At 40.0% G+C, this 21,547-nt stretch overlaps 1 protein-coding gene across 3 annotated transcripts in view; it reads left to right on the plus strand.

The window, feature by feature from the left end:
* Positions 1-21,547, plus strand: part of LOC109092766 (glutamate receptor 4-like) — a 71,765-nt gene that overhangs the window by 36,762 nt on the left and 13,456 nt on the right. For 2 of the 3 annotated variants that reach the window (XM_042771529.1, XM_042771532.1), the window contains exons 10-11: positions 15,894-16,092; positions 20,979-21,226. In XM_042771529.1, the coding sequence (XP_042627463.1) occupies positions 15,894-16,092; positions 20,979-21,226 (447 nt within the window). Of the gene's footprint in view, positions 1-15,893; positions 16,093-20,978; positions 21,228-21,547 lie in introns of all 3 variants that reach the window. The other variant, XM_042771530.1, reaches the window with a different exon arrangement.

Below are 21,547 nucleotides of genomic sequence, written 5' to 3' on the forward strand. Positions count from 1 at the left end.
GGATCTTTTTTTCCACCACAGCTGTCAGAAATCTCTCCCACAGGCTTGATCTCTAGTAACACACATGCCAGATATTTCCTGGTCTAAAGCATAAAGCGGATCATTCCTGTGCTTTTGTCTGCGCTGACCGAAAGGCTCCCCAGAAGCCCAGGCACAAAATTACAGTTGGTCTTTGGCGTCTGCGTCCGGGAAGAAACGGCAGGCTCACCGTCTCCACTTCCTTCAAGACAAACATTAAACTTTCATCCCTGCAGCTGCATGGCAGAAAATCACACTTTATTTTTAGAATATTTATAAGAATATAGCATTTTATTATTGATAGCCAGAGAATGCGGCGCAATGAAACATTGATGTCCGGGGTCCAGGGAAAGGCGGAGCCTCTGAACTGCACTAAATTACCAGAGTCTGTCCCAAAAAACCAAACACAACGAGAGCGCTGCTGTGAATGCGATCTACTGATGATCTGCTGTAACAACACTTTCACACCCTTTCTTATGAAACATTTACTCTGCCATATCATGGCTCGCTGTGTATTGTTACACAGGACTTAAACCTGTGTCTGTGTCTTACAAAATTACATACTTCTTGCCAAATGGCAAGCATTTTCGAGCTGCAGCGCACACACCGATGCCCCGCCGGCCGCTGAGGGCACTTCTGAGCGGTTAATGGTGTCAGAAGCCTTCAGATTTTCAGAAACAGTGGCACTGGCATTAGCATTAGAATTAGCCTGGTCAGCAGCTCTGTGCATTAAAGGACATTACTGATCCACACACACACTTCAGACTCTATCTCATACATTACCCACGAAATATACAGAGAGACTGAGCTATTTTTAAACTGAATGTACTCTCGATTCACATTCTATTATTTAAAGGAATGAATACTGTGGCACAATTACAGTGAAGTCAACTTGAAATCACTGTTTACCCCATTTACCTTCTGATTTATTACAATAAGAAAAGAACAAACAAAACACACACACAATTATATATATATATATATATATATATATATATATATATATATATATATATATATATATCTATATATATATATATATATAGATATAACCTAAGCATAACTAATTTTAACTAAAAATACAATATTTATTAATATATATATATATATATATATATATATATATATATATATATATATATATATATATCAAATAATAATAATAATAATAATAATAATAATAATAATAATATATATATAAATATTAAATTAATCATTTTATTTCAGGTACATTTATTAATTTCAACATTTATTATTTTAATTTAACTTAAACTAACCTAAAATAAAATTTTAAATAAAATGTAAAAAAAAAAAAAAAAAAAAAAAAAAAAAACTAAACAGACATATTATTATTATTATTATTATTATTATTATTATTATTACTACCAAAACTATTAAAAATGACAAAAACACAATTGCTAAAATTATTCAAATAAAAACAGGACAAAAATAAGACTAATTTAAAATATTAATAAGTCAATTAAAAGTATATCAGTGATACTAAAATAACATTGTTGATATAAACAGTATATATATATATATATATATATACAAATGTAAAAACATTAAAAGGCAAAATAACATAACCATCACACATTTACACTTACAAATTATAGTATAAGGTATATAATTAATAAATTATTATTTATTGCAATGATAAACATGAGCAAAAATATATAATTCTTTAAAAAAACCTTTCAAACTTTTGATTTATTATTATTATTATTATTTATATACATATACATATATGTGTGTGTGTGTGTGTGTGTGTGTGTGTGTGTGTGTGTGTGTGTGTTTTAATCACTGACAAATAAAAATCATTATTATTCTTGATTTTAGGAATATGTACTTTTCAAAATTAAATAATACCTGAATACTTAATACTTTATTAGTAGTATTCATTTAATTAATTAATGTATGTATGTAAGTAATATGATCATCCTGTTTTCTTTCTTGATGCATATTCCTGGGCTTACTGTTCACAACTGATCAGTCAATAATATTCTGCAAAAGAAGACCGTGTACATAATCAGTAATCATAATGCAAATAACGAACTCCGTCTCTAAAATGACTTTCATGTTCAGTTGATCATCAAGGCCATGTTGGCTGGTCAAAAAAATTAACCAGTTCTATACACCAATTTATGATCAATCAAATCCAAGTGAATAAAATCAACATTATTTCTGTTTCATATACACTGAACAAAATTATAAATGCAACACTTTTGTTTTTGCCCCCATTTTTCATGAGCTGAACTCAAAGATCTACGACTTTCTCTGTGTACACAAAAGGCCTATTTCTGTCAAATACTGTTCACAAATCTGTCTAAATCTGTGTTAGTGAGCACTTCTCCTTTGCCGAGATAATCCATCCACCTCACAGGTGTGGCATATCAAGATGCTGATTAGACAGCATGATTATTGCACAGGTGTGCCTTAGGCTCGCCACAATAAAAGGCCACTCTAAAATGTGCAGTTTTATCACACAGCACAATGACACAGATGTCGCAAGTTTTGAGGGAGCGTGCAATTGTCATGCTGACTGCAGGAATGTCCACCAGAGCTGTTGCCCGTGAACGTAATATTCATTCATCTACCATAAGCCGTCTCCAAAGGTGTTTCAGAGAATTTGGCAGTACATCCAACCTTCAACCTTCATCCAGCATCTTCACCTCCAAGATCGTCTGAGACCAGCCACCCGGACAGCTGCTGCAACAATCGGTTTGCATAACCAAAGAATTTCTGCACAAACTGTCAGAAACCGTCTCAGGGAAGCTCCTCTGCATGCTCATCGTCCTCGTCAGGGGAGTTCGTCGTCGTAACTGACTTGAGTGGGCAAATGCTCACATTCGATGGCGTCTGGCACTTTGGAGAGGTGTTCTTTTCACGGATGAATCCCGGTTTTCACTGTACAGGGCAGATGGCAGACAGCGTGTATGGTGTCATGTGGGTGAGCAGTTTGCTGATATCAATGATTTGTATCGAGTGGTCCATGGTGGCGGTGGGGTTATGGTATGGGCAGGCATATGTTATGGACAACGAACACAGGTGCATTTTATTGATGGCATTCTTAATGCACAGAGATACCGTGACAAGATCCTGAGGCCCATTGTTGTGCCATTCCTCCACGACCATCACCTCATGTTGCAGCATGATAATGCACAGCACCATGATGCAAGGATCTGTACACAATTCCTGGAAGCTGAAAACATCCCAGTTCTTGCATGGCCAGCACACTCACCGGACATGTCACCCATTGAGCATGTTTGGGATGCTCTGGATCGGTGTATACAACAGTGTGTTCCAGTTCTGCCAATATCCATCAACTTCACACAGCCATTTAAGAGGAGTGGACCAACACTCCACAAGCCACAATCAACAACCTGATCAACTCTATGTGAAGGAGATGTGTTGCACTGCGTGAGGCAAATGGTGGTTACACCCCCCTGGACCCCCCAATACAGTAAAACTGCACATTTTAGAGTGGCCTTTTATTGTGGCCAGCCTAAGGCACACCTGTGCAATAATCATGCTGTCTAATCAGGATCTTGATATGCCACACCTGTGAGGTGGATGGATTATCTCGGCAAAGGAGAAGTGCTCACTAACACAGATTTAGACAATATTTGAGAGAAATAGGCCTTTTGTGTACATAGAAAAAGTCTTAGATCTTTGAGTTCAGCTCATGAAAGATGGAGGCAAAAACAAAAGTGTTGCGTTTATAATTTTGTTCAGTGTAGTTTCTGTTTCACTGAGAAACATCACATTACAGAAGGCTAAAGCTCTGCCAATGCTGTTTCATGCTGTCTAAATCTCACTGAAGCACATATACGTTTGGTAGGTGTGATTTTGTATAGATGTCCACTAAACAATCAAGAGAATGTGTCTTTGTGTAAACAGCAGCTGCTGGAAATTGATTGTCCATTATCAAGTCTCACACGGGGCGAGCGAACATGCAAAGAGGCAGGTCTATTTGTCCTTCAATTTGGCTTCGGTTTCTGCCCCTCGTTCTCTCTCTCTCTCTCTCTCTCTCTCTCATATCCTCTTCACTGACATCAGGACGTTTCATCAGTATCTCCCGCTGCAGGTTGAATTAGACTGTCAGTCAGGCAGACAGAGAGAGAATTGCACACCTATACTTGAACAAATAAAAAAAAATTGGCTTTTGTTTTTTAAAAAATCTTTTCAGAAACAGGGCACACTTTACGTGAATCCTGCGTACTGTATGCAATGCAATTTTTTTTATTCAGTTCTCTAAAATACTGTTATTTATTTTCAGCTGACAAAATTGATTGTAGATTTTGCAAATAATATGAGAAACATTTTTCATCAACTTGATGTACTAAAATACAGGAACTAAAGCTACAGTAAAACTGAAATAAAACTAAAAGTAAAACTATATAGACATTTTTTTAAAATCTAAAACTATTAAAAATGACAAAAACACACAACAATTACTAAAACTTATATAAAACTTAATAAAAATATTTTAAAAATTCAAAATATTAATAAAAACACTATACATTCACACATACGCGTGTGTGTAAATGAGATAAAAGCATATTTTATCATTTTATACAATTCAATAAAACACTAAAATATTAATATAAAATAATATCAAAAGAACCTTTTTTAAAAAAGTTTCTAAAAAGAAAAAAATATAATATTTGTCTATACATTTAAATAATATAATATATACCCCTCCCCCCATTAAATGTGTATTTAATGCATTATGTGAACATGAATATTTAAGTATCCTCGTTTTTTTTTTATTAAAATAATAGTTCTGAATGTTAACTGACCAATTAAATGTTCAAGCCATATTAAATTTACAATAAAAGAACTATAGCTATTCCATCATACTGCATTGAATTGCAAAGGATATAATGCACAGCAACGTACATCATAATGCAATGTGATTCTCTTTATAATGCATCACATATACAAGAATATTTCTTCCAAATATCATGCACCGCTGGCTGTATTGTGTGATGATGTCAGAGCGCGTGTTGTTTCTGTACTGCAGCAGAGCTTTAGGACACGGCGTGTGATTCATGCGACACACGCAGAGATAATTTCCTCTGAAAGGATTATTGCTCTTAATCCTGTGATGTGCACATTTATAATAGACTCCCAGTATTATGACTGCGCACGTCTGATTATGTCGTGCTGTGCCTGATGGCTTGTGTGTGTGTGTGTTTAGTATAATATTAAATAGCTTTTCTAGTACACTTTTTTTTAGTTTGTATAAACATGCAAACTAGAACTAGTCAATTATGAGTGTCATGTTTCTTTTCAGATTTGGAGAAATGTAGCATCACATCATGGGAAAAAAATCCATCTGTTGTCTCTCACATAAAAATCCAGCCACATATTTGTTTAGAGCTGTTTAAACAGTGCTTGATCGGTGCAGATTTTTCTCCTGATTCAGACCAGAACACTTTTTCACTGGAGGAAGCGTTATTATGGATTATAGGATTGTTTAATGGTGTGGTGTGGATTACTTGTGGATTATTGTGATGTTTTTATCAGCTGTTTGGACTCTCATTCTGACGGCACCCATTCACTGCAGAGCATCCATTGCTGAGACACTGATGCAATGCTACATTTCTCCAAATCTGATGAAGAAACAAACTCATTTACATTTTGGATGGCCTGAGGGCGAGCACAATTTCAGCAAATTTTCATTTTCAACTATTCCTTTAACCGGAGAAGGTCGGCCACACATTAGCACAAAGGTTACACACCTGTCAAGATGCATCACACACACACACACACACACACACACACACACACATGGATTGTTCTGCTGGTCACATCTCTCTCCTGCTTCCTAGTGTCTCTCGCTATATTGTTCCTTTCATTTTCTTTTGTTGTCAGTCTCCTGCACTGTTATCAAACTCAGCTTCTCTCATAGCTCTATGTTACAACACTTCAGTTTTTCATTCTCTGTCTGCCTCGGCAGGATTGATTTTAAAGTAGTGATTCCCATGCTGATGCTGAATCCACAGCATCCCTACAAAAGAAATGAAATGATATTATATTTTACCCCGGTTGTGAATGTGAGATCGTGGTCTGAATTGAATGTGATGAGATAAAAAGACTGGGTCAGCTCTGATTGCATGCAACAAACAAACAAACTGATATATGAGCTGGTTCTTTTAATGAAGGTTTTAATCAGTCTAATAGTAGAACAACGTCATGTGTTTGATTCCCAGGCATTGAATGTCCTAAAAAAATTAATGTATTATTTGCCTATTCACAGGTATTTATTTAAATAATATAATGCATCAAAATACACAGTCAACACCCAATTTAATTCAAAATACTTAATCTCATTTTTAATTAACTGAATATTGCTTGGTTCACAGCTAGCCATATTTTAACTGTTCATTATTTTTAACTAAATACAGTTGATTTATGCTGATTCTGAGCAATTTGAATAAATGCATTTTTAAAAGTATGATTAATTAATAATAGTTAATAATAAACGTCTCTAGGTTACGTATGTAACCCTAGTTCCTCGAGGGAACGAGACGCTGCGTCGAGCGCTTTGGGGAACGCGTCTAGCGTGAGCGACTCTGAATATCGTGTGAAATCAGTCCAATGGAAGAGCGTGACGTCACGGGCGGGGTGACGTAAGCGACCAGCAAGCTATAAAAGCACATTGCCGCGCAGCTGACATCAGCTTCGAGTACCAGCAAGCGCCGGCAGGGGTGCCGGGGGGTATGGCTCCGAGACGCAGCGTCTCGTTCCCTCGAGGAACTAGGGTTACATACGTAACCTAGAGACGTTCCTCTTCAGGAACTCGAGCTGCGTCGAGCGCTTTGGGGAACGAGTACCAACGCTGCCAGACTCCCAAACCCCTGCCTAGTGTGTATCCGAAGAGCACAGCTTAGGACGAGAGGTCGGATGCGCCTGGAGTGACCGGCATGTCTAGGCCGTAAAAATGTTGCAAATGTAGAGGGCGTGGACCACCCCGCAGCGTTTGCAGATGTCCAGCATGGATACACCTGCCAAAAAGGCCTTGGAGGCCGCCATACCCCGTGTGGAGTGAGCCTTGGCTCCCAACAGCGGGGGACGACCAGAGGACTCATAGGTGGCGTTGATAGCCTCGACTATCCAACGACTAATAGACTGCTTAGAAGCAGTAGAACCCCTCTTGGGGGGACCATAGCATACAAGCAACTGGTCTGTTTTTCTCCACAGGGCAGCTCTGTGGAAGTATGCGTCCAGTGCTCGAACTGGACACATACAGTTTAGCTTCTCTTGGTCGGGCTCCCGAAAGGGAGGAGGACAGAAAGCCTGCAGCACTACAGGTTGTGGTGTGACAGAGGGGACCTTAGGAACATATCCCGCTCGAGGGTATATGAACGCTTTGGTCATGCCAGGTGCAAAGTCCAGATATGTAGGGGCCACTGAGAGGGCCTGCAAATCTCCTACTCTCCTCAGAGAGGTAATGGCCAACAGAAAGGCGGTTTTGAGTGTCAGATGTCTGTCTGAAATATCTTGAATAGGCTCAAATGGAGGTCTGCACAAGGCCTCTAGCACCACAACCAAGTCCCACGGGGGAATACGGGACAGTACTGGAGGTCTCAGCCTCAGCGCACCGCGGAGGAAACGTGTAACTAATGGGTGTCTTCCCAAAGACTGACCATCGAGAAGGGCGTGGTAGGCCGCAATGGCCGCCACGTAGACCTTCAACGTGGAGTGGGTCAACCCTGCAGAGAACCTGGCCTGTAGGAACTCCAGAACTGTACCGACTGGGCAGTTTACTGGGTCTAGCTGGCGGTTTCTGCACCATGAGGTGAAGAGTTTTTCCACCTCAGGGCGTACAGTTTTCCTCGTTGAGGGAGATCTGGATTGGAGGAGGGTCTCAACAACCTCGGTTGAGAGACCGGATGCTATGAACTGCGCCCCCTCAGGGGCCACACCCACAGCTTCCACAGCTCCGGGCGAGGGTGAATTATCGTGCCCTGCGCCTGTGAGAGTAGATCTGTCCTGATCAGAATCTCCCAAGGAGAGCCGTCGAGGAGCGAGACCAGATCTGAGAACCATACTCGGCCCGGCCAGAACAGGGCTACTAACAATAGACGGACCCCGTCCCGGCGTACTCTCGCCAGAACTCCCGGGAGCAGAGCAATAGGGGGAAATGCGTACAGACGAAGCCTCGGCCAGGTCTGTACCATAGCGTCCAGTCCCAGGGGAGCTGGATGAACTAGAGAGAACCAAAGGGGACATTGTGTTGTCTCCTGAGTTGCAAAGAGGTCTACTTGAGCTCTGCCAAAAATTCTCCATATCTGCTCCACCACCTCTGGGTGAAGCTTCCATTCCCCGGGCCTCGGCCCCTGCCTCGACAGTATGTCTGCTCCCACATTCAGTTTCCCAGGAATATATACTGCTCTGAGTGAGAGGAGTTTGCCCTGGGACCACACAAGGATCTGGTGCGCCAGCTTGTACAAGGGGCGCGAACGCAGACCTCCCTGGTGGTTGATGTAAGAGACCACCGATGTGTTGTCGGTGCGCACCAACACATGGTGATCCCTTAGGTCTGGGAGGAAGTGCTTCAGTGCACGATAAACTGCTAGCATTTCTAGACAATTGATATGCCATGTCAGATGGCGACCGCTCCACAGACCGCGGGCAGGGTGGCCACTCATGACCGCACCCCAACCAGTGAGGGAAGCATCCCGTCGCTAGTGTTACACGGCGACCAGGAGCTCCCAGCACTGGGCCCTGATTCAAGAACCAAGGTTTCTTCCACATGTCTAAGGCACGGAGGCAGCGCTGCGTGACCTTGATAGTTCTAAGTGGATTCCCCCTTGGGGAAAATTCCTTGGTCTTGAGCCACCACTGTAGGGGTCTCATGTACAGCAGGCCAAAGGGTATCACGTTGGACGCAGCTGCCATCAGACCCAACAATCTCTGAAATTGTTTGACAGTGAGTGACTGGCCTTCTTTGACTCTCTCGACTGAGATGAGGATCGACTCGATACGAGCAGGGGACAATCGTGCCTGCATCGTGGTCGAATCCCATACTACGCCTAGATAGGTGGTTCTCTGAACTGGAGAAAGTACACTCTTCTTGGCGTTCAGTCTCAAACCCAGCTCCCCCATATGTGCGAGAACGACATCTCGATGCCGAGCCGCAGCCTGCTCTGACTGAGCTAAAATCAACCAATCGTCGATGTAGTTGAGAATGCGGATGCCCTGCATGCGCAGGGGGACCAGAGCCGCATCTACACATTTCGTGAACGTGCGGGGTGAGAGTGCGAGGCCAAAGGGAAGTACTCGATATTGGTAAGCTTCGCCCCCGAAAGCAAACCTCAGAAACTTCCTGTGTTGTGGAAGGATGGATATGTGGAAGTATGCATCTTTGAGATCTATTGTGACAAACCAGTCCTCGGACCTGATCTGCGCTACAACATGCTTGATCGTGAGCATCTTGAACTTCAGTCTCATAACTGATCGATTTAAGACCCGCAGGTCTATGATCGGACGCAACCCCCCATCCTTCTTTGGAACTATGAAATACCGGCTGTAAAATCCGGATTCCCTGTCTTGAGGAGGGACCACCTCGATGGCCTCCTTCTCTAATAGGGCTTTCACTTCTTGTTCCATAACCAGACCCTGCTCGGGGCCGACTATCGTTGGAGTAACCCCGTTGAACATCGGCGGTGCAGAGCCGAACTGAATACGGTAACCTTTCTCTACCGTGTGCAGGACCCATTGAGATACATTTGCAGTAGTTTCCCACGCTGGCAAATAATCTACTAAGGGAATCAGTCTCTCGAGACTGACCTCTGGTGTAAGAGGCCCCCGCAGGGGTGGCGAGCGTCTCAGCCCCGCTACGCGCACGGGCGGAAGATACTGAGAATGAAGCTCGCTGGGGACCGCTGCGCCCTGGAACACTGGCAGGGTTGGCAGACCGGCCCCCAGAGGGCGCTGAGGCGAGACGGGCACCGTGTAATGCGGTGTGCACCGCTCTACCCCAGCCGAGGCTGCCCTCTGACGCCCTGGCTCTCTGGCGTCAGGGCTTCTTGGCCGAGGCCTTCTTAGCATCAATGACTGCCCTCAGATCTTGTTTGGGCCTCGAAGACCTCGGCCGAGAGCGTCGCTGAGGCTCCCGTTCCCTTTGCGGGGGAGCACGAGAGACGACGCTCTGCTTTTGAGCCTCTCGGTATGAGGAGCTAGGGTGCGGCTGGGGCATCTCCTGCCCAGATGCCCCGAGGGAGCGACGAGGGAGGAATTTATGGAACGCCGCCGCCTGTTTGCGAGCCTCCTGAAACCTGTCGACGACAGTGTTGACTGCGTCGCCGAACAGGCCAGAAGGCTGGATCGGGGCGTCCATAAGGCAGACCCTGTCCCGCTCTTTCATTTCAGACAGGGTCAGCCACAAATGCCTCTCCGCAGCCACCATACCTGCCATGGACCGCCCAATCGCTCGGGCGGGTCTCCTTGGTGGCGCGGAGGGAGAGATCAGCGGTCCTTCTGAGCTCAGTGATGTCATCGGACTTGATCTCCTCTCCCTCATCAAGCTCCTTCAGCAGGTCAGCCTGGTACGCCTGTAACACCGCCATGGTGTGCAGACACGCACCAGCCTGACCTGCTGCCGCATACCCTTTGCCCACCAAAGCCGATGTTGTTCTGAGCGGCTTGGAGGGCAATGCCGGGGCCTTCAGAGACGATGCCGTACCGGGGGACAGATAGCTCGCGAGCGTCTGTTCCACCCGGGGCATCGCTCTGTAGCCGCGCTCTGTAATCCCCACTACATTGCCGTAGTAATCTGAAGAGGGGATATACAGGCGGGCTGAGAATGGCCTCTTCCACGATCTAGCGATCTCTTCATGTAGATCGGGAAAAAAAAGGAAGGCCCCGGCAAGGAGGTGGCTGACTCGCCCGCAGAAAGCGTTCGTCGAGCTTGCTTTACTGCGGTTCGGTTGTTTTCTCGGGCGGGCCAGTCAAGACTCAACTTGGCCACCGCACGAGTCACCACCTCCAAGAGCTCCTCATACCTAGGCGAATGGGGTGGCGAATCCCTGTCGACAGACTCCACATCGACCTCCTCGGAGGAAGAGAGGCGGAGTGTCGATCCCTCTCCCTGGGTGGAAGGAACCGCAGAGCGTGCTTCCGACTCAAGAGATTGGGCGCCGGATCTGGCAGAAGTGGAAGGAGATAGGGACTCGCCCGTCTCCATTCCCTCTGTCAGATCCACTTGCGAACCCCACGAGTGCAGCTGCCGTTCTGCCTCGGCAGAAGCGGGGCCAGCACCGCGGGGAACGCTGGCGAAGGCTCCCTCCTCAAAGAGAGCCCTCCGGGAACGAAGCAGCCGCACCGACATCCTCTCACAATGCGGACAGTCGGCCCCCTCGAGAGCTGACTCGGCGTGCTTCGAACCCAGGCAGACCACGCACAGACTGTGTGTATCCCCGCTCGTAATGTAGCGCGGGCAGGGAGGGACACACAGTCTGAAACGCGCGATCCGGATTCGCCTTTAGAGTGTTTGGATTTCGCCTTGCACTTGGACATTGCTTGGAGCTCTACTGGACAGACAACAGTAAATAAGACTCACAAGACAAAATGACATGCACACACAGAGCGCTTGCTGAAGACGCGAAGCTGATGCCAGCTGCGCGGCATGTGCTTTTATAGCTTCCTGGTCGCTTACGTCACCCCGCCCGTGACGTCACGCTCTTCCATTGGACTGATTTCACACGATATTCAGAGTCGCTCACGCTAGACGCGTTCCCCAAACCGCTCGACGCAGCTCGAGTTCCTGAAGAGGAACTGTCATTATTTAACGTTGTTTTTTTTTTGTTTGTTTTTTTTACCTGTTGCCTACCCGTTTCATTTATATATGACTGAAAAATACTTTAATATTAAAAAGAATATTTGGATTTATGCCCCATTAAATTGCTCATCTGCATCATTTGATGAATTACTTCTGCTATGATCACTAGAAAATGTACACAAATTTTTCTTTTAAATTTCCACAAAATGTACCACATTTGCATCATTAACTGCACTAGACAAATATTGCTGATTTAAATTAATTCAGTTCATTTACACATTTGAGGTACACTTTTAAAAGATATTTACATTACATTATAAATTGCATGCAATTCATTATATCATTCAGCTTTTATGTTATTGTGTATTTAATATGGCATTGTCCCAACAGCATCTAGAACTATTAGTTTAATAAAAGACATTGCAGTATTTAAACATGCATGTTTACATTGTCAAAGAGTATAACCACTGGATTGATTGATGATAAATATATAAACCTGGTTATTGTGTATTTTAAACACATTCGGATTTAGTACTATTACAGAAATCTGACCCGTTTAATTGTGCATCACATTAAGTTCATAGTTTATTTTAAAACTGTGCAATGCAAATTTAGGCCTAAATATGTTTTTGAGTCCCAGATCGGACTAGTGAGCTGAACATGATGGGAAACCACGTCCCAGTAAATCTGTCCAGCACAAATTTACTGTCTGCGTTTGCACCATAACATGATTTGCAAAAATTCCTTTCAGATCAGATCCTAAAACGACGCCATCAGTGGATTCCCGCCTAAATGTGATGAAAGAGACAGCAGCAGTTCATCAGAGTGAGATTAGAGTGCTGCTTTATGACCGCTGATGGCACACGGATAAACACAATCACACACAGGCATCAAAAGGACCGTCTTATCACCTCATCCGCCATCCAAAGAGAGCGAGAGAGAGAGATTTGTCCTTTCCAGCCGTGACTTTGCTCTCTCATCAGTACATGTATTCTCAGAGGACATGACTCTTTAGACAGGGTCAACGTCTCGCTCTTGGTCTGCTCCGGAACCATTGTCTGTGTGTGGGACAAGATCCACCCACTTTTTAAGACCAATCATATTGGACCCACACACTTTCAACGTCTCTAATTAAGAGCATTCGTTTGTTCACTTGCAGTCAGTCAAATCCATTCTACTCGAGGAATGGCCTAATAAATTAAACTCCATACAGACTTGACTTCCATGCTGCTGCTTCCTCAAATCCATTACACTATCCAGTCCATAGCAAGGTAAACAAAGCATTGTAGCATACGTAGCATCTGCTGCTCAGGAGGGTCTGGCTGTGTGCTCACTTACTGCCATTAACAAGCTGTTTAAAAGAATTATTTAACTTCCAGAATAAAATTAAATAAAAAGACCACCCCAAATGATTGTAAAGCGCTCAGGGTGTACAGCAATACACAATAAAGTGCTATATAAATACATCATTCATTCATAAAAATGTCCTGATAATTAACTCATCCCCCATGTCATCAGTCGCAAAGAAATTAAGGTTTTTGAGGAAAACATTCCAGGATTTTTCTCCATATAATGGACTTCAATGGGGACCGACAGTCAGTGCAACTTCAACGAGCTCTACACGATCCCAGCTGAGGAATAAGAGTCTTATATAGAGAAATGATTGATCATCTTCTTAAAAAAAAAGAAAAATTGATATGCTTTTTAACAACAAATGCACATCTTGCACTAGCTCCGCGATGCACATCTGCAAATTCACGCATTACGTAATCACGTTGGAAAGGTCACACGCAGTTAGCACTTCGTCTGTGTACACTGGTTCAGAAAAGTCATGTAGGGTGAAAAACTATTTTTTAATCTTTCCAACGTGACTACGTAATGCATGAAGTCCAGCTAGGGGTAGACGAGCATTTGTGGTTAAAAAAGTATATCATTTTTTTTTTTTAAGAAAATGACCAATCGTTTCTCTAGATAAGACCCTTATTCCTCAGATGGGACTGTGTAGAGCTCTTTGAAGCTACATTTAAACCTTCACCCTGTTGGTCACCACTGAAGTCCATTATATGGAAAAAACCATATTACCATATAACCTTAATTTCTTTGTGACTGAAGATAGAAAGACATGATCTTGGATGACATGGGGGTGAGCAAATTATCAGGACGTTTTTATTCTGGAAATGAACTAATCCTTTATTTAATCCTACTTGTTCGCCTGTTGCTTTTAAAGGCATCACGTAGTGTTTGTTGCAGCACTGAATTACAGTTACACTTACACTATGTTGGACCCACCCACAGTTTTTTGCTTCCGACACCCATGGCTGAAACTGTCTCCATTTAAAATTCATTCCTGCCAGTGCAGTGACAGTACAAACTGCACACACACCACGCATATGCCTTAAATACACAGTGCCCACTGAGCTGAACTGTGAACTGACATCATGACTTGCTAGCTCCAGTGTTAAAGATTCAAGCAAAATTATCTAAAAGCAGTAGAAAACTTCCATTCAAAAAAATTCTCATTAATATTAATCTTATAATTATATTTATAATTCGGGCTTCATATTTATATTTTAAATGTTAATTTATCTATGGTCCCATTCTCTATTCTAATTTCATCTTTTTTTTTTTTTTATGTCCAAGATGATCGATGTGAGATAATATCCTTCCTCATAGTGTAGTGACAGTAGAATGAGTCTGACTTTGTGAAATGGACCAAGAACCAAATAAACAGATGGCTTTGTTTTCTACTGAGAGGTCCAATGGGAAACTGCCTAGTTTGGCCTTGAGGTTATTACCATCACAGCTTCTGTGAAGAAACCATTCCATTCCCTGCAGCATACTACCGTATAAAATGCATTTTGCCTGGTATTTTATGGCAATTAAATTTTACTAAGGCTTTTGAATGAATCTGCATGTTCTTCCATTCTTATTGATGAACCCAGGTCAGTGTAGCTAGTGGTGTGTTTCAGTAGATGAAGTGAGAGAATGGTGCGTTTATAATGAGATCTTGGTTTCGTTTTGAAGACTCTAATTTTTCCTGGATTTACTGCAGCTCTCACAGACGCGCTGCAGTCTTATAAGCTTATAATGAGTGTTCTGCCACTTCTTGAAATAGTGTAAAGTCATTTCTAAAGCAGAAATGTAATTGTACCATCTTGCGGAGTGAGACCAGAGATCGTTCGGAAGTCTAAAAATCATTTTAAGAGGGAGACAATAGAAGCTCAATGAGGTTAAAGGAACACTTTACCCAAAAATTTAAACATTACTCACCCTCAGGCCATCCAAAATGTAAATGAGTTTGTTTCTTCATCAGATTTGGAGGAATGCAGCATTGCATCAGTGTCTCAGCAATGGATGCTCTGCAGTGAATGGGTGCCGTCAGAATGAGGGTCCAAACAGCTGATAAAAACATCACAATAATCCACAGCACTCCAGTCCATCAGTTAACATCTGGAGAAGACAAAAGCTGAAACAAACCCAGCATTAAGACGTTTTTAACTCAAATATGAGTCCATAATCCATAATAACACTTCCTCCAGTGAAAAAGTGGTCTGTTTACAATCCAAAACAGCTCTAAAAAAAATATGTGGGTGAATTTTGATGTGAGAGACAACAGGAGATACACTTTTCTATGGGTTATGAACTCGTATTTTGAACAGAAGCAGTGGTTCAAAGTTAAAACATCTTGATGGATTCGTTTCTTACAAACATGCAGCTTTTGACTTCATAAGACGTTAACTGATGGACTGGAGTGGTGTGGATTACTTTAACTGTCTCTCAGTCTGCTGCAAAACCTGTGTTCAGTGCTTTGTGCATGTATTTTTTAGGTCTGATTGATGAAGGAAGGCTCTAAATAAATGAGCACTGGTGCAATCAGTCTCTATACCTTCCCTAAATTGACTATTGTGTGTCAACAAAATGGAAACAGCAGTTTACAGATGAGCTATTTCATGCTGCTTAATGTCTTCGGAATGAACCAGATGTAATCAGATGGAGGCATGATGACAATCTGAATTTATGTGTTGTGATTTTCAACATGGAGTGTTTTAACTCTAGATTCCTTGTGTCTCTGTGCGTCTCTCAGGTCTCTGTCTGGTCGTATAGTCGGAGGCGTGTGGTGGTTCTTCACTCTCATCATCATTTCCTCCTACACGGCGAACCTGGCCGCCTTCCTTACCGTGGAGAGAATGGTGTCGCCTATCGAGAGCGCAGAAGACCTCGCCAAGCAGACAGAAATCGCCTACGGGACTCTTGATTCCGGTTCCACCAAAGAGTTCTTCAGGGTGAGAGAACAATATTAATGGTTATAATAAAACAGAAAATCCAATCAAACCAAAAGAAATGCATTTAGATTTACCTTGTGGTGGTAGAATTCTGTCAACTGGTGGAGGTCTATAAAATTCTATATAAATAAATTTTATATAATATAGTATATTATATTACTACAACAAACACACACACACACACACACACACACATATACAGTACAGGTCAAAAGTTTGGAAACATTACTATTTTTAATGTTTTTGAAAGAAGTCTCTTCTGCTCATCAAGCCTGCATTTATTTGATCAAAAATACAGAAAAAACAGTAATATTGTGAAATATTATTACAACTTAAAATAATAGTTCTCTATTTGAATATACTTTAAAAAACATAATTTATTCCTGTGATGCAAAGCTGAATTTTCAGCATCATTACTCCAGCCTTCAGTGTCACATGTAACATCCAGTTTATCACATGATCATTTAGAAATCATTCTAATATTCTGATTTATTATGAGTGTTGGAAACAGTTCCGCTGTCTAATATATTTGATGAATAAAAGGTTAAAAAGAACTGCATTTATTCAAAAAAAAAAAAAAAAAATAATAATATATATTCTAATAATATATTTTCTTTACTATTACTTTTTATCAATTTAACACATCCATGCTGAATAAAAGTATTGATTTTATTTAAAAAAAAAAAGAAAGAAAAAAAAATTACTGACCCCAAATTACTGACCAGTAGTGTATATTGTTATTACAAAATATTTATATTTTAAAAACATAGCTTCTTTTTTTTTTTTTTTACTTTTTATTCATCAAAGTATCCTAAAAAAGTATCACATGTTCTGAAAAAATATTAAGCAGCAGAACCTGTTTCCAACTTTGATAAATGAATCATCATATTAGAATGATTTCTAAAGGATCATGTCATAATGATCCTAAAAATTCAGCTTTGCATCACAGAAATAAATGATAATTTAAAGTATAATACATTTAAAAACAATTATTTTAAATTGTAATAATATATCACAATATTATAATTTTTTCTGTATTTTTGATCAAATAAATGCAGGCTTGATGAGCAGAAGAAACTTCTTTCAAAAACATTAAAATAGTAATGTTTCCAAACTTTTGACCTGTACTGTATATATTTAAGATTTTTACAAAAATTAATATTTTTATTGATTTTTACAAAAATTAATATTTTTATTCAGCAAAGATGCATCAAATTGATCAAAAGCGACATTTATAATGTTACAAAAGATTTTTATTTAAAATAAATGCTGTTCTTTTGAACTTTTCCTTCATCAAAGAATCCTGAAAAATAAAATGAATCACAATCTCCACAAAAATATTCAACTCTTTTCAACATTGTTAACAATCAGAAATGTTTCTTGAGCAGTAAATCAGCATATTAGAATTATTTCTGAAGATCATGTGACACTGAAGACTGGAGTAATGATGCTGAAAATACAGCTGCGCATCACAGAAATAAATTACATTTTACAACATATTCACATAGAAAACAGTTATTTTAACTTAACATTAAAAAAAATAATTATTGCAAACTTTCGAACTGTAGTTTATATGTTTATGTGTGTGGGCTTGTTTTGTAGTTCAAGGCATCCAAAGGTAGACAGACCACACTGACATGTACATTACAGTTCAGTCATCACAGTAATAGAACAGAAATATAAATCAGACACCAAAGAGTATAAAGAGCCAAATCTGCGCTACACTTACATACAGAGACGGGAGAGGAGCTGAAAAAAGCAATTTACTCAGAGAGCAAAGACAAAGTGACAGAGGGAGAAAGACAGATAGGTGGAGAGAGAGAGAGACGGGTAATATGAGAGAGAATCGGCGTGAGCTGAATGAATGGTCTGTTCATTAATTAGCTGAGCAGCGCCGCATGCATCTCACTCGGTATCTGTCTCCCTGTTGTCATACACAGATGGTGTACATGGAAAAACATTTATTTTCTCATTCTCACTGCCATTTGGTTTCCACCGACCTGTCACACTCTCGCCGCCATATTTTCTTATTCAATCTGCACTAACCTGTCTCACTTTCTTTCTGCCAAACTGTCTCACTCTCCCTCTCTTCTTCTCTTTCCCAGCCTGTCTCACACTCATCTTTCTACCAATCTAGTCAAAGTCAAGTTAAATTTATTTCACAGTGCACATCGTTTCAAAGCAGCTTTACAGAAAATCATGATGTTAATGTTTATAATATCTAAATATCTTCATGCATTATAGTCGCTTTAAGAGCTGGGCGATAATATAGTTACATTTTGTGACGATGCAAGCAATAAAGCAATTGAAATTTGCTGTATAGTATATATCACATTATGTGAGTGTACTGTACAAATAAATACAAATTTAAATTTTTTATAAGGCTCTTCTGCTCACCAGGGTTGCATTTATTTGATCAAAAATACAGTAAAAACTGTAAAAATGTGAAATATTTTTACAATTTAAATAAACTGTTTTCTATATGAATATCATGTAAAATATAATTTATTCCTGTGATCAAAGCTGTATTTTCAGCATCATTCCTCCAGTCTTCAGTGTCACATAATCTTCAGAAATCATTCTTATATGCTAATTTGCTGCTTATTATCAATGTTTAAAACAGTTTTTGCAATTTAATATTTTTATGGAAACCGTGATACATCACCATTCACAAGTTGGGGTATGTAAGATTTTTTTTATTTTTTGTAAAAAAATTATAACTTTTATTCAATAAGGATGCATTAAATTGATCAAAAGTGACTGTAAAGACATTTGTTACAGAAGATTTCTATTTCAAATAAACGTTCTTTTGAATTTTCTATAAATCAAAAATCCAGAATAAACTGTTTCCAACAATTGATAATATTATGTACCATTATTAATACTTGAGCACCAATGATAATTGACCATCAAATCATCATATTAGAATGATTTCTGAAGATCATGTGACACTGAAGACTGGAGTAATGATGCTGAAAATTCAGCTGTGCATCACAGAAATAAATTACATTTGACATTGTATTCAAATAGAAAACAGTTATTTTTAATTGTAATAATATTTCACAATATTAATGTTTAACTGTAATAAACATTTAATTAAATTAAGTTAATTAAATTAAGCAGAAGAGACTAATTTCAAAAAACATTAAAAATCCCAAACATTTGACTGGTGGTATGCAGATAAATGTGATAATACATGCAATACAATATGCAATAATACATTTTGCAACAATATAAAATCTAATCTGTCTCACTCTCTGTAATCCCATCACAATAACTGTGGCATCCGTCTCACTGGCTCTCGCTGATATACTGGCCAGAAACATCTGATCAGTTACCCAGGGAATAAGTAAATGTCAGGCGTCCCGTTGTGTTTGGACTAATGCGTGAGTTTGTTTGTTATTTGTTGTGGGGCGTTTGTGTCTGAGCACAGGTTTATCAAGGGTTTCGTCGGAGTGGGTGATGTTTTATTTTGGAGTGTTACGGCACAACAGCGCTCCAGACTGAACGTGACGGACATTATAATGAGCCGACTGTCCGTCACGCTCCGCTGCTTTCCTCTCACATACTGCAGCTTAAGACTAAGCCTGTGTATAAAAGAGGCACAAATGATCAAGTACAAGACACACTGGGACAGCAGCATGTCAAATATGATATCTCACAGGACAAACACACACATTTTAGACCCATCCATTTTTTTTTACAGCAAAGACAGCACAGTTGTGCACACTTCAGAGCTGACTACACACGATCTGAAACATAGGATCTGTTATAATTTGACAAATGGCGTGAGTAGCCACAAAATTAATAAACTTTGGAGTCAGAAATGTAAATTTTTACTGAGCAAAGATGCATTAAATTAATCAAAAGTGACAGTAAAGGCATTTATAATGTTAATAAGATTTCTATTTAAAAATAAATGCTGTTCTTTTGAATTTCCTATTTATTAGACAATCATTTATTTTAACATTGATAATAATCAGAAATGTTTCTTGGCTTTGATGAAAAATCAGCTGCGCATCAATGATTTCTGAAGATCATGTGACACTGAAGACTGGAGTAATGATGCTGAAAATACAGCTGCGCATCACAGAAATAAATTACAGTTTAAAATATATTCACATGGATAAAAAATATTTTAAACTGTAAAAATATTTTACAATATTTACTGTATTTACTGTATTTTTGATTAAATAAATGCATAAAAAATACCATCAGGATGATAGAAGACACCTTTGCACTGTGTAAGACAAGCTTATTATATTAGTTAACTAAAACTAAAACCATTAAAAAAATTTTTTGGTTATTTAATATAAAATACATATTAATTTAAATAAAATAAAATAAAATAAATTGTTTAGTTTAACTTGATGTACTAAAATAACTAAAATTAAATATACTAAAACTAATAAATAAAAATGAATAAAAAAATATATACACATATAAAAGAAGACTAATAACAATGACAAACTAAATTACTAAAATGTTAACACAAATTAAAGTGAGAATAGAAAGTATTAATATTCTATATATCAACGAAAACTATTTTATATTACAATATTAACAAAACCTATAATATTAAATGCATGATACTAAAATAACACTGGAATGTGAGGTTTATTTTGGGACAGTAACTGGCCACTTATTAGTGTTCTTTATGATAGCTGACATTTGCCTTACTATGAGTGACAAAAGACAACCGTTTATGCAAAATGACACAATTACAAAAACAAATACTATAAAATATCCACATCTTCTGTTTTCGTTTTTATGCATCACTATCTAAAAACACTGTATGTGTGATTGATGTGAATCAGATTTAATCAAAGCATTCAGCACCGACAGCATCCCAGTGTTCATTGCATGTCTTTTGCTGCGCCCTCCAGAGGTCAAAGATTGCGGTGTACGAGAAAATGTGGAGTTACATGAAGTCGGCCGAGCCCACGGTCTTCACCAAGACGACGGCCGAGGGCGTGGCTCGCGTGCGCAAGTCCAAAGGGAAATACGCCTTCCTGCTGGAGTCCACCATGAACGAGTACACGGAGCAGCGCAAGCCCTGCGACACCATGAAGGTCGGAGGGAATCTGGACTCCAAGGGCTACGGGGTGGCCACGCCCAAAGGATCGCAGCTAAGGTGGGTGGAGTATTATAACAACCGACCAATCACAGCGCTGTTATGGTATTCCACCCACCCTGCTGTGCTTCTCTCTCTGTTTCTGTCTTTCTCTCTTTTCTCTCTGCCTGTTCTGTCCTTCTCTCAGTTTTCACACTCGGTACTCTCTGTGATGCAGTGATATCTTTGTGGTCACATATACAGTTGCTGTTTTTAGCTGTATTGGGCATTTAAGTCCCATTGACATTCTATTTATTTGTTTATTTTTGTTTATTTTTTATTTTTTTTAAGGGCTCGTATCATAAATAATATAGGCTTTTTACCTGAGGGGCTGCAGTATTA

The sequence above is a fragment of the Cyprinus carpio genome, chromosome A15, assembly GCF_018340385.1.
Source record: "Cyprinus carpio isolate SPL01 chromosome A15, ASM1834038v1, whole genome shotgun sequence".
NCBI lineage: Eukaryota > Metazoa > Chordata > Actinopteri > Cypriniformes > Cyprinidae > Cyprinus > Cyprinus carpio.